Source organism: Carcharhinus amblyrhynchos, chromosome 16 (genome assembly GCF_965287045.1).
Source record: "Carcharhinus amblyrhynchos chromosome 16, sCarAmb.v2.hapA, whole genome shotgun sequence".
NCBI classification, from domain to species: domain Eukaryota; kingdom Metazoa; phylum Chordata; class Chondrichthyes; order Carcharhiniformes; family Carcharhinidae; genus Carcharhinus; species Carcharhinus amblyrhynchos.
In genome coordinates this window covers 26614030-26628662 of record NC_137339.1, presented here as the reverse complement: position 1 = coordinate 26628662, position 14633 = coordinate 26614030, and the positions used below count along the sequence as shown (strand labels likewise).

The window sequence follows — 14633 nt, the reverse complement described above, 5'->3', positions numbered from 1 at the left end:
CCGATAATTCCTTTCTGAAATGTGAGCAAGCTGGAGTATGAGCTGGTGTTACATAAGAGTAGCTGCTGCAATTCAGTTTCTTCTTTTATTACTGCATCTATTTCCCTCCACTAAATTTCCCTCAGTGATACACAATCTTCAGTAAGCTTCCCTTTCCTCCAGTTAAAACATTAGGACTATAGAAGACATTTGTCTTCAGCCATCCCCCTCCCAACCACTATCTTACCTTGAACTAGTCTTTGCCACCTTGTCATCCTATTGAGCTGCCAATCCCCACATTTTCCCCATCACCGTAACCTCGCCTGCCTGTCAGCCTGTATGTTTCCGTATGTCTCGTTGGCTCTGTTGTCTTCAGACTTTGACTATTTCAATGCTCTCTTGGCTGACCCCCCTTCCTCAATCTTCACCCTCCATAATAATCTGCTCACCCAAAACTCTGCCACTTGTGTTCTATCCTACACCATCTTCTTTGTGACCTATATTGATCCCCAACAAGTGGAGGGGTTTTACTATATTGGTCATCAGTAACTAGTGGCATTTTCTGAGGCTGTTTCATTGTGTAAAATAATAAATGCCAAGGAAGCGGCTACTATTATATATTTGGAGCTGTTGTTGCACTGTCACTTTAAGAGTCGAGTCACATGTATAGTTTGTTACACTATCAGCTGCTTGGGAGGCTTTTGCCTCGTCTCCATCAAGCCCCTGCAGAGTCAACAGCTTATCAATAATCCTAAATCTCTGTAGAGTCAACAGCTTATCAATAATCCTAAATCTCTGTAGAGTCAACAGCTTATCAATAAACTTGTGTTGTTGTTTTCAATCATCCCACCAGCTATTACTTTACATTATATACTGCTCATGCTGGATAAAATAACCTTAACAAGACATTTATCATGTTTCAGTTGTACTATATAAATTGCACAATGTGGCAATTTACTCTGAATCATTTGACTGGTGAACTCATAGTCTGCCCGATTAGCATACATTTATACTGAGCTGCAATTATATACCTGTCAATAATTCATTTGCAATCTGCGCCAACAGCACAGGAATTTTTGGAATTTAGTTTTACCTGCTGAGGTGCTAGTGAAGAATGCAAAGATATAGGTCAAAGTATTGTGGTCAGCGTGACAAATCAAAAAGGCTCAGTGCTGACCTCGAAAAAAGATGGCCACAGACATCTTGTGTTCTCTATGGCACGGATTTCCCCTTTTCTGATGTTGGTTTGAATTTAGCACCAAGTCAAGGGACACTCCAGGCAACAATAGTGATGACATCAAGCAGGGAAGCAGTCAGTAACATTGATGTATTCTCACAGACAGCAAGCCAAGAAATACAATGCTATGATTATACTTTACTCTTAATTAAATTTGATGGAGAATGAAATAAATAATTCAGAAATGAACATGGGGTTAAGGTAGAAACTGACATATAATTTTAAAAGTTAAAAAGCTTTAAATATATATTTTAAAAATTATCTTTTTTTATCATCAGTAATCATCACAGCACCAGGGACCTGGGTTCAATTCTGGCCTTGGGTGACTGTTTGTGTGGAGTTTACACATTCTCCCCATATCAGCATGGGTTTCCTCCGGGTGCTCTGGTTTCTTCCCATACTGTGCAGATTAGGTGGATTGGCCATGGTAACTGTGTGGAGTTACTGAGGTAGGGTGGGGGCAGGGCCTGGGTAAAATACTCTGTCAGAGCCGCTGCAGCCGCAATGCACTATCGGGATTCTATGAATCTATGATACCCTTAAAAATGCAGTTAAAATGCATTCAAGAATATGTAACTTTTTAAAGGGTTTATACAGTGAGACCGATGGCACAGTCTCATCAGTTGAGTGATTTGTAATTGATTGCAGCTGGTGAGGATCTCAACAGCGCATCCTTTTGGAGAAATATAAAATCACTTACAGAAATGTTTGCACTCCCATGTTTAACTGCACATGTGCTGACTCCAAAAGTTGCTGTCAGTTGCACAGGAATTTAAGTCACACAGCGACTAGGAATCAAACAGGGGCCAAAACTGAAGGAGATTCTGCAAGCAAGGCTCACAGGCAAATTGCATTTCCGGTATACTGACTGTCAGTTTCCCACCTATTAAGATGCAAGGCAACATTTAAACTTTGCCAAGAATAATTTCAAAGAATCTACTTTTCATTTGCTTTTCTGAAAACTATTCCATCTTTTGGGACAGCCTTGGCTATAAACTACGTCAGGTACTTTGCAATGCTGTTTGATCTGTGCAATTATCAGCAAACATCGCCCACATGTGACCAGTAGACCAAACCCTGAGTGACAATAATTCCACCGTGTTCTTTGTGTCCTCTTCATTGCCACAAGTCTGAGATTTTAAATGCATCCAAAAACATGTTTTTTATCTTGTTGCCAACAGTGTAAAGTTGCATCAGACATTAATCTAGAGCATAGCATACTCAGTATTAATTGATGTGGTGTTACAACAAAGAAGAAATGCATTTAAGTTATATATATGTGTACCTACAATTTGTTACCAGAGGAAGGATAGTGTGGGTGGTGATAATCTAAACAACATGATAAGAAATCTCTTCAAATAAAGCTAAATAAGGTGTTTTAATGTACAAAAGCAAATTTTTCTTTTTAATTTTTTATATTTGTTCATGGGACATGGCATTGCTGGCTAGGCCAGCTTTTATTGCCCATCCTTAATTGCCCTTGAGAAAATGATGGTGAGCCACCTTCTTGAACTGCTGCAGTCCACATCTTGTAGGTGCACACACAGAGAGTGAGTTTCAGAATTTTGACCCTGCAACAGCAAGGAAATGTGATATGTCAAGAATGGTGTGTGGCGTGAAGGGGAACTCGCAGGTGATAATGTTTCCATGCAGCTGTTGCTTTTGTTCTTCAAGGTGGTAGAGATTGTGGGTTTGGAAGGTGCTGTCAGAAGAGCCTTGGTCAATTGTTGTAGTACACCTTGTATACAGTACACGCTACTGTCACTGTCTGTCAGTGGTGGAGGGACTGATTGTTTAAGGTGATGGATAGGCTGCTTTGACCTGGATGGTGTTGAGTTTCTTGAGTGTTAATGGAGCTGCACTCATCCAGACAAGTAGAGAGTATTCCGTCAGATTCCTGACTTGTGTCTTTGTCACTGATGGACAAGCTTTAGGGAGTCAGGAGTTGCGTTATCCTCTGCAGAATTCCCTGTCTCTGACCTGCTCTGGAAGCCACAGCACTTATCAGCTGCTTGCAATATATAAAAGACCATGAACACCAAATGAGGTGTAATTTCCTCCAGTGTATTTTTAGTGCAAAGTTAATGTATTTGTGGTTCTATTCTTGCTGTGTTAATTTTTACATTTAATTTCCAATTTGTTAGTGACTATATTAAAATTGCCTGCAATACAAGAAGCACATTAATCAGGCCGATGAAAATTAGTGAGTGGTGCTGGGATTGGGCAGGTCCGAGAAGAAGGCCCAAGGACCCAGGGACCAGATAAGTCTGAGGTTTTGGGTGGGTATGTTTAGAGAGGGATGTGGGGGTGGCGAGCATATTGGTGGTGCGGCTGTGTGTTTTTTCAAGTGGGTGCATAGAGAAAAAAGGGGGAGTGTGCTATCTTAACAGTCTCCTCCCCGATGCACAAGTGTTATGGTGTAAGCAACGTGTTATCAGGGCAGACATTTTAAGGATTTGAGCCCTGGGTGGGAAGGTGGTGAGGTTGGCTCTCATCCTATTTTACCCCCCTCTCCCACCAAAAAAAGGGTTGGCGGGGCATCTAAAATCCAGCCCATTGTTCACACAATTGGCCTGAAGAGTCTGTTCATTACATGGGGCTACAGAACAGCGTCCAACTGATACAGTAGGACTTGTGATTTCTGTTCATAAAGTGGATACTGAAGGAGCAACATGAGGATGAAGGAGGTGAATGGGTGTGAGGTGGAATGCGGGTGAGGTGACGGTTGAAGTGATCGGAAGGTTCAACTGTGTTTAGGTGAGCCACTAATTGCCTCAAGTGCACAAAGGCCAAAGGTTTTCTTTTGGAACAGACATGAGTCTTTTAACTTGGCTATTCTGGACTCAGCCTGATTCCATTCCCATCGTGGGCTTACCGCCTTTGATCCCTCTTCAGGTCACTTAATGCTTGAACCCAAAAAGATACTGAACATTGAGGCAGAAATGGGATCAGGACAGAAGCTTTCGTCCCATCTCCTGATTCCTGTATCCCACATGAAAATCCAGCCCCTAGTTGATGTCGCTGCTAACTTGGACATATCTGGGAAACATTAAGCCAAACAAAGAGAGGAATCATCTCTTGCACACTAAAGGAAGTATAACTGCTATTAACATATCTTCATGTTTTGGTGCATGACTCTACTGTAAGTATTAAACTCTGTTGGAAGGAAAGAAGCACTGATATTAAGTGCCCAGGGAGAACAGCTACACTTGTGATAATCAATTGACAATCCCAAGTATTTTTTCACCAGTAACGTACAGTTTATTAAACCAATTTTCAGGGTCATTTCTGTCCCTGTATGAAAATACTGTTCTCTTAGTCAGCTTTCAGTATCACAGGATGGTCACAACACAGAAGGAAGCCTTTCAGCCCATTGTGTCTGTGCCGGCTCTCCAAAAGCAATTTTCCCAGTAACGAGATTAGCAGACATCTGGACAAGATCAGATGTAAATGGCCCTATCTAGCTGGCTTGCTGTTAAAGGTTACTCTGGCCTTCCTGTGAGATGTTTAAACTGCTGACCTTCCAGTGATGTTAAACTGGCCAGGCTGCTTCTGTAAGAGTTGACAATTATACATTGGCTCTCTTTTATTCTGCATACTGTTTATTGGCTCATCTGTTTCTTCTACATTCCTGATTCTTAAAAATTAAATTGCTCCTCCAAAGGGCAATTTACCAAGTGCCACTCCTTGGCCCTGTCCCTGAGCCCTGCACATTCAGATAATAATCTGATTCTCTTTACATATCTCAATTGAACCTGTCCCCACCACACCAATTGCTTTCTGTGTAAAAAAGTTTCTCCTCATTTCTCAATTGCTACTTTTGCCAACTACATTCAACCTGTGCCTTCTTGTATTCAATCTTTTCATGAATAGGGACAGGTTTCCCCTATTTACTCTGTCTGGACCCCTCATGAACTTGTACACACCGATCAAATTTCCTCTCAACCTTCTCCATGGAAAAGAATCCCTATCTCTCCAATCTGTCTATCTATCTACATATGGTTGTGACACAAACCACACTGATATTAACTGTGAGGGTGTCTCAGTGTGAGACATTAGTTCATGGTGTTGTTCATTATTGTTTTTGAAATGGTGTGAGAAGTCACGTGAAACCACGCATGAGAATAAGTAGCCCAACTGTATACACCAATTACTAACGGCTATTTATTAAATAAAAGACAAATACACATGTACAGGACTATAATTCTTTAAGACACATAAACACTGGAGTGTGTATATATATTGTATATATACAGTTTTGTCTAGAAATTACCCCTTTTTTTCTAAACTGTTACCTGAATTCAGTAAGACTTCCCAGTTCTGCAAACAACATCCATCTTAAACAAATTTATAAGTTAAACCAAGCTTATAGTTACTAGACAATACCAGGAGGATGATCCAGTCTGAGAAGTGTCTTTGTCTGGTTCAGTGAAGATAGATAAACAGCCTTTACAAAGGTTTCTGCATTAACTTGGCTGTAAGATTTGAAAGACAACCTTTGCTACTACCTGGCTTGCTGTTAAAGGCTCCTCTGGCCTTCCTGTGAAATGTTTAAACTGCTGACCTTCCAGTGATGTTAAACTGGCCAGGCTGCTTCTGTAGGAGATGACAATTATCACTTGGCTCTCTTTTATTCTGTGTATTGTTGATTGGTTCATCTGTTTTTTCTGCATTCATGACTCTCAAAAATTAACATCTGTATGTCTCTCTTGATCTCTTAGACATTTTGGTAAACTGCTTCCTGGTGATAGGGCCATTTACATCTGATCTTATCTAGATGTCTGCTAATCTCGTTACTGGGAAAAGGACACATCTGATCAGCCCCTTTGAATGTGAGCTTCAGACAGATTCTCCCTTATTGCTAGGTAGATTACAGCCTATCATTCCCTTTGTTAGTTCTAGCAAATCTATGACAGGTCGTAAAAAGATGGGCTGTAGAAAGATAGATTGTCTCTCAACATCATCTGGTTTCCATTTTTATTGTTTCCAATGTAGGGGCATTCAAATTAAAGTGCATTGACAACATGCAACTATAATCCTGGCAGTCTAGCTCCTGCAGTTAAAACAGTTTGATGCTATTCCTTATTTGCTGGTTTGTCCACTTTGAGTTTCTATGTTTGGCAGTCTGGAAAGGTTCTTTCTAATGCCTAAGGCTTCCTGGTAGATAAATCCTAAATTAGAACATCATGATCTGCTGGTATCAATAATGTGGATATATGAAATTTTATGGGAACATGGATTTCAGTTTTGCATCTGGCCCGGAAATAAACTTTGTATCAGCAACCTGGGCCCTAGTCAACAGAGCTGTTGCGCCTTTGTAACATTTTGGATGTTTGATTAGTACAATACACATTTACTTTAAAGATAATTATTTAACTGTTCAAAGTATAAAGCTACTTTTAATCTTACATTGCCAATAAAATACACTGATGCTTTTTATCAGATGCTTTGATAGCAAATTGGGGAGTTGGAGGCAGAGCCATTAGAATCATGGTTCACAGTTTATTCGCTTAAGCTGAATATGAAAATACATGTGTTACTGTTAATTTTGGAATGAATGGATTGATGTAACACAGGCAGCACAATGGCACAGTGGTTAGTGCTGCTGTCTCACAGCGCCAGGGACCCTGGTTCAATTCCAACATTGAGTGACTGTCTGTGGAGTTTGCACATTCTCCCTGTGTCTGGGTGAGTTTCCTCCGGGTGCTCCGGTTTCCTCCCACAGTCCGAAAGACATACTGGTTAGTTGCATTTGCCATGCTAAATTCTCCCTCAGTGTACCCGAACAGGCACTGGAGTGTGGCGATTAGGAGATTTTCACAGTAATGTAAAATGTAATGTAAAATGTAAACTGTAATGCAGTGTTAATGTAAGCCTACTTGTGACACTAATTTAAAAAAAACACAGGATTCAATATATCTGTTCACAGCCAATGTTAAATTACCACTGAGCAAAGCCTGTTTGTTCAAATATAATGTCAGAAAATAAGTTCAACCTTCAAAATAAATAGAAGTTTAGGTGATGACCTTAGGGTAACCTTGTTGCACATATGCAAACTGACTAATGCAATTTGTCTATGTTAAGATTTCCTCAGTTTCTGGTTTAATGATTGTGTTTATTATAGCATTTTTTTTCTCACAGAAAGTCATTGTTTTTAAGTCCTAAAATTCTACCAAAGCTTTGGTGAAATCAGATTTCACTTGAAACTACTGCCCCACCCACCATGGGAATTGAAGGGGGCGAGGGGCGGACAATGGAAAGGTCCATTGACCTCGAGCGGGATTTTATGGTTTTGGAATGAGTGAGGTCATAAAATCCCACCCTACGAACTCTGTTTCTCTCTTCACAGACGCTGCCAAACCTGCTGAGTTTTTCCAACATTCTCTGTTTACACTTAAAATTCTAATTTTTTAATATATAAGTGGCTAATTAACTTAAAGGACAAGATCTGCAGCAAATTTTAAGTCTTTTGCTTTAATAATGTAGGAGAGCAGAATCGAGAGAATTCAGCAGACATTAGTTGGAGAATGAACAAATATTTTACTGAAAGATCAATAGTACAAGATACACCGTAGGACATTCATCAGGGTTAATGATTTTCTTGCAAGGAGTTGGTTTTTATGCTGAAATCTGATGCGCTGAATTTATCAGCTGTAATAAAAACAATCATGATATTGTGAAATATGAGTTTTAAACCTTAATGATAATTCTAACTGAGCTCACCTGGAAGAAAATTGACGGGATCAGTTTGGCGTCCTGTTCTCGACCCCCCAGGATCAGGAGCTTAAACAGCATTACAAAATTCACACACAATCTGTGTGAACTGTGTGCATTCTACAGCTGTGTTTGTCAGTGATTTTTCAAGTCAAAACTGCAGTGTAAGAATATCTTGTATGCTGGAAGTGGAGAATGGGAAACACAGCCTGATATTCCATTGAAACATCACATGCTTTATTCTTTCACAGGTTAGTAAAATGGAACTCCTTGAACATGGAGCAATAATGTATAATGAGGTTCTGACACATTAATCTCACCAATAATTTTAATGGCCTGAAATCCATGCGCCAGATTTTCAGTCTTCTGCTTTCTCCCAGTGGTCGTGAGGATTCGTTTACCCCTCGTCACTCATTGTAATCCTGTCTGAGTACATGGACGTAAATTATCTTTGTAAATATCTGATCAAAGGTGTAAGATTCACTGCTGCTTAACACTCAAGACACCCAAATGCAAGTTCGTCTTCCTCTGAATGTATTGGAAAATTCATTCCAGAGAAACTGAGCAGCTGAATTTTGTTGTGCTTCCACTTCCAGCATACAAGATAATCTACATTGCAGTTTTGACGTGAAAAGTTATTGACAAACACAGCTGGAGATGGCACACAGTTCACACAGATTATGTGTGAATTTTGTAATGCTGTTTAACCTCCTGATCCGACCACGTTAATCGTTCTGATTGCTGCAAAGCGCTTTTATCAAACACAGATAACCGAGCATTACAGAGTATTTAAGCACAGAAATAGGCCATTCAGCCCAGCAGATCCATGCCAACGTTTAATCCCCACAGGACTCACCTTCGACTTTAGTTAATCTGATTTCATTAACGTTTACTTTCCTTCATGTTTTTATCTAGCTTCCCCTTCAATCTATCCATCCTGGTCCCTTCAACAACACCTTGTGATAATGAGTTCCACATTCTAAGCAGTCCTGGGTAGAGAAATTTTTCCTGAATTCTTTATTGGATTTATTAGTGATAGTTCCCCTGGATGGCCTCCTACATTCAATCCCCACAAGCTTGGGGCCATTCAAAACTCTTCTACTCGTGACTTACTTTCATCTATTACCTCTGTGTTCACTGACCTACATTGTTTTTGACCAAAAGCCAATGTCTTGATTGTTTTCAGGTCTCTCCAGGGCCTTGCCTCTCCTTATCTCTGTCTTCATCTCAAGCCTTTCAATCCTCATAGATCTCTGTGTTTCTCTAATTCTGGCCTTTTGTGCTTCCCAAATTTTAATTACGCGACCATTGGTGACTGGGTATTCGGTTGCCTGGTCCCCGAACTCTATAATACCCAGGAGATGTGAAGGCCCTAATAGGAAAGGGGAGCGACCCCTCCCTTTTCTACCCAAACAAGCTAACCTCCTGCACTCCCCCCACCACCACCTGCCAACCCCTGGCCTCCTGCCTGCCTAAAATTGCAGCTGGATGGGAAGAAGCCTTTGTGACCTTCAATTGGCCACTTGAGGGCTTCAACTGGGGCAAGGGTGGACGGGCTGCCTTAACCAGCCTTAACCCAGCTCCATAAAATTGCTGCCAGATTAGGGGCAGGCAAGTAGATGTCAGCAAAGAAATTGGCAAGATTTTGCAGTCCCACCCCATGCCACCACCCCCCCAACACCTCCCCCTGCCCCTCTCCAGCTCCCACCCGCCTGCAAACCTGTTGACAGAGGATTTTAAAATTCCATTTTGAGTTCATTACAAATTGGGTGTGAAATAAATCTCCCACACGTCGTAAGAACTATATTTCCCCAACCCATTTTGCAGCCTCTTGCCTGTTTATTTGGCAGAAGTTAAAAGCACGAATGACTATCATTGTATGTCGTTTGATTAATTTCACTTATTTCTTACATATTTCTTCCTCCACCTCCTTTCTACAATTAGGTAGTCTGTCTTTTGTACTTTGCCTTAGGTATTCAGGGTGATTTATCACTCCTATTTCAATTCACATGTGTTTCTGAGCCCTTGAGGCAAGCATTGCAAAATGTATTTAAAATGGTTTTCCCGAAATGAACCCATAGTTCCATTTAACTGTGTCATAAAAATTGACAGCAGAGCAGGCCAGATTTTCCCCAAAGATCCCTGACTCGAAAACAAACCCAGGTCCTGTTTTCCACCTTTTGTGATGAGAATTCAGCCTGAGATGTTTAAATGGCAGAAGCCATTTGACATTGAGCTCTGATGATAGTTATAAGAATACCTGTGGGATGAGCTTCAAAAGGCCCAACAGCCTTTTGTTGTTTCTGACTGAAAAGACATGTACATTAACTACAGGGACAACTAACACAACTCTCTTCTTCTTTGCAGTGGCAGCAGTGAAGAGGCTTTAGACAGATTATTACCCCCTGTGACTAATACTTTCTCACCACGAAAACGAACCACGAGCCAGTGCAAATCTGAACCGCCACTTCTAAGAACAAGCAAGCGAACAATTTATACCGCAGGTCGACCTCCTTGGTACAATGAACATGGGACACAGTGCAAAGAAGCATTTGTCATTGGTAAGGAATACATGCGTGTGCTGCACATGCGTGTGCTGTACATTTGTGTGTGTATATGTGTTGTGTGTGACTGTTACAGAATTGGGTTTTCAATATTTCTGATTGAAAACTCTTTGCAAATATGTCATTCACCCTATACTTTTGATTGGAAGAAATTGTTTTTTACAGCTGGTTTCATCTGATTCCTTTTTGACTTGAATTTAAAAAGTGTAAGTGTAACTAAAACAGAAAGGATTTAGTATTAGTAAAGCAAACTGGATTTGTCATTTGAAGCATCAGTTACATTGGGCAGAATTTAATGCCCTTTCCTGGGGGAGTTTGAAGGTGGGGGTTAGTGTTGGAGTGAGGGGGGTGCATTCAGTTGGACTAGAGGGTTCTGGGAGAGAACACCGCCATCTTCCAACCTGTGTGCCCCAATTCAGTTGGGGGGGTGAGAAGGCTCATGAATGACCTTCCTGCACTAGTGCCAGCTGGGGCTTTTAAGTGGGCAATTAATGCCCACTTAAAGGCCTTACTGCATCATCTCTGGTATTCAACCAGTGATAGGTGGAGCAGTGGCAATCGTCATTTTCAGTTGTCTATTGACCTGAGCGTGACTTCTACCCGAGGTCACTGCGTGGGTCATCATGCGACTGAGCAGGCCAAATTTCGACCTGCAGATCTTTCGGCGCACGGGGAAGGGTGTTACATTAGGTACGGGGATCTGCAGTGTGATATAACTTGATTAACAAGTTTTGCTACTCTAAACTATTGGTAGCAAGCTCCTCCCAGACATTAATGCTAATACTGTCGTGTACTGACGTGAGGTTTAGGATGTCTTTGAGACATTTTCTTGTCCTGTGTTGGCCATTTGAGGCTTGGGAAATTGGAATCTGACAAGCGGCCTGGCTTTCAGCCATCTGGAACAGTGTCCAGTCATACAATACCCTCCTTGGTCTAGCTGAGAATACAATGCCCTTTTAGTATACCTGACAATACAATGGTTTTATAGTCACCTATTAGGGATAAGGATGCTCCAGTAATATAGTGCACAAGTATGTTCTAAGTAAAATCTCAGCAGGTCTGGCAGCATCTGCAAGAAGAGAAAAGAGCTGATGTTTCGAGTCCAGATGACCCTTTGTCAAAGCTGAAAGGCATAGAAAGTGGGAGATATTTATACAGCAGGGTGAGAGAATGAAAGATGAGTCATAGCCATAGAAACCAGGGGGGAAAACTGCTAATAGCTGTCCGCAGAAAATAAAGGGTGTGAATGGCCAAACGGCAGAGTAACTGCAAACTATGACAGATGGAGATGTTGGGGGGTGGTGGGGAGGGGATCGGGGCGGTGGGGGTGGGGGGTGGTGATGTGGTGGTGGAAATAGATGAGCCTGAGGTAAAATTAGAAAAGAGGAAGCAAAGAGAGAGAAAAAGGGAAGGGGGAATAAAGTGGGGAATGAAGAAAGACGATAAAGAAATAAAAGGTAGAGAACAGTAAAAAATAAAATAAAATAAAATGAAAACAAAGAGTGCTGAGGTGGGGTAGAGCAAATTATCTGAAGTTGTTGAATTTGATATTGAGACTGGAAGGCTGTAAAGTACCTAGTTGGATGTTCTAAGTAAATGGTCGGACAATCACTTCACAGCAGCAGCTCATTTTAATTGTAGATATCCTTCTGGCAATGGTTGGGCTTCCATAAATATTCACGCTATGATGAGTCCGGCTTCTGTTACGAGGCCTACACATTATTCCCACCAGCTGTTTTCAGTAAAGAATTTCACAGAATTGCTACTCACTGAAAGAAGACTTAAATCCTCATCTATCTTAAATGGGTCACCCCTTACTCTGAGATTTTGCCCTCTAGTCCTAGAATCCCCCACAAGGGGAAACAAGCTCTCAGCATCTGCCTTATGAAGCCCCAAAGTACCTTGCATGTCTCAATAGGTTGCCTCTCATTCTTCTAAACTTCAGTGAGTACAAATCTAGCCTCTCCTCATTCAGACTCCAACCATACCAGGGATTAACCAAATTAAACTTCTCTGGACTTACTCTAATGCCAGTATGTCTTTGTTTAGATAAGGAGAGCAAATCTGTTCTCAATATTCCAGGTGTGATCTAAGTAGTATCTTGTAGTTTTAGCAAGACTTCCCTATTTTGTACTCTGTCATCCTCACCACTTGGCCTTTTGTGTCATCTGCAAACTTGGCAAAAGTATATTCACTTCCCTCTTCCAAGTCATTAATATATATTGTCAATAAATATGGCCACAGCACTGATCATAGAATCATGGAATCATAGAATCCCTACAGTGCAGAAGGAGGCCATTCAGTCCATCGAGCCTGCACTGACAACAATCCCACCCAGGCCCTATCCTCTTAACCCAACATATTTACTCTGCTAATTCCTCTGACACTAGGGGATAATTTAGCATGGCCAATCAATCTAACCTGCATATCTTTGGACTGTGGGAGGAAACCAGCGCACTGGAAGAAACCCATGCAGACACAGGGAGAACATGCAGACTCCACACAGTCACCTGAGACTGGAATCAATCCTGGGTCCCTGGTATTGTGAGGCAGCAGTACTAACCATTGTGCCACTATGCCACCCAGTGGCACTCCAACAGTTTTAGAATCGTGGAATCATAGAATCATACAATGTCCATTGAGTCCGCACCAACACATCAGAAACATCTGAATTCTCACCTAATTCCATCTGTCAGCACTTGGTCCATAGCCCTGAATGTTATGATGTTCCAAGTGCTCATCCAGATACCTTTTAAAGGGTATGAGGCAACCTGCCTCTATCACCCTCCCAGGCAGTGCATTCCAGGCCATCACCACCGTCTGGGTAAAAAAGTTTCTCCTCACATCCCCCCTAAACCTCCTGCCCCTCACCTTGAACCTATGTCCCCTCTTGACTAACCCTTCAACTAATGGGTAGGGCTGCTCCTTATCCATTCTGTCCATGTCTCTCATAATCTTGTACACCTCCAATGAAAAGAACCCAAGGCTATGCAACCTCTCTTCAGAACTTAAATATTCTATCTCAGGCAGCATCCTTGTGAATCTCCTCTGCACCCCCTCCAGCGCAATCACATCCTTCCGATAATGTGGTGATACAGTACTCTAGCTCACCGAAGTTCGACACAACTCCAACATGACTTCCCTGCTTTTGTAATCAGTGCCTCGATTGATAAAGGAATGTGTCCCATATGCCTTTTCCATCACCCTACTAACGTGCCCTTCTACTCTGAGGTTTTTTATAGGTTGCCAACCCGGAAAATACTTCACTAATCCCAAGTCTCTGTCTTCTATCGGTTAGCCAATCCTCTATCCATGCTGATCTACTACACCCAACACCATGGACTCCCATCTTATTAAGCAGCCTTTTGTGCAGTATCTTATCAAATGCTTTTTGGAAATATATTGGAAAGACAGTAGATCTACTGGTTCTCCTTTATCTATCCTGCTCATTACCACCTCAAAACAAATTCAAATAAATTTATCAGGCATGATTTCCCTTTCATGAAGCCATGCTGACTTTTCTTAGTTATATTGTGCATTTCTAAAGTCTCTGCTATTACATCCTGTATATTGGACATTATACCAGTGACAGAAGTTAAACTAACTCACCTACAGTTATCTTTCTTTGTTGTCTTCCTCCCTGTTTTGAATAACGGTATTACATTGACAGTTTTCCAAGCCTCTGGAGCTTTTGCAAAATTTAAGGAGTCTTGGAAGACCATCCACTATCTCTGAAGCTACTTCCTTTAATATCCTAGGATGCAACCCATTAAATCCAGGGGACGTATGGGCCTTTAGCTCCATTAGCTTCCCTAGTATTGTCACTCTTGTGATAGTCATTGTATTTATTTCTCCCCCCCACCCCACTGCTTGACCATTGAGGCATTTAGTATTTTTGGAACGTTATTCATGTCTTCCACCATGAAGACTGATGCAAAGCATTTGTCATTCCTTTGCCATTTTCTGGTTCCCCATTATTTCGCCAGCTTCATTCTCTATGGGGCCTGTGTTCGCTTGGCCTCTCCCTTCCTTTTTTAGTTCTTGCTGACAGTTTTTATACTACACACTTTCAACAGGCAATTGGAAAGGCAATTGGAATGTTGGCCTTTATTTCAAAGGGAATGGAGTTTAAAATTGTA

At 41.4% G+C, this 14633-nt stretch overlaps 1 protein-coding gene and 1 long non-coding RNA gene across 3 annotated transcripts in view; one reads left to right on the top strand and one right to left on the bottom strand.

The window, feature by feature from the left end:
• Positions 1–5645, bottom strand: part of LOC145353913 (uncharacterized) — a 123700-nt gene extending 118055 nt beyond the window's left edge. The window contains exon 1 of the long non-coding RNA XR_013888774.1: positions 5603–5645. This is a non-coding gene — a long non-coding RNA (uncharacterized LOC145353913). The remainder of the gene's footprint in view (positions 1–5602) is intronic.
• LOC145353912 (uridine-cytidine kinase-like 1) overlaps positions 1–14633 on the top strand; it is a 122166-nt gene that overhangs the window by 43028 nt on the left and 64505 nt on the right. For both annotated transcript variants that reach the window (XM_080204892.1, XM_080204893.1), the window contains exon 2: positions 10298–10491. In XM_080204892.1, coding sequence (XP_080061018.1) covers positions 10298–10491 — 194 coding nt within the window. The remainder of the gene's footprint in view (positions 1–10297; positions 10492–14633) is intronic.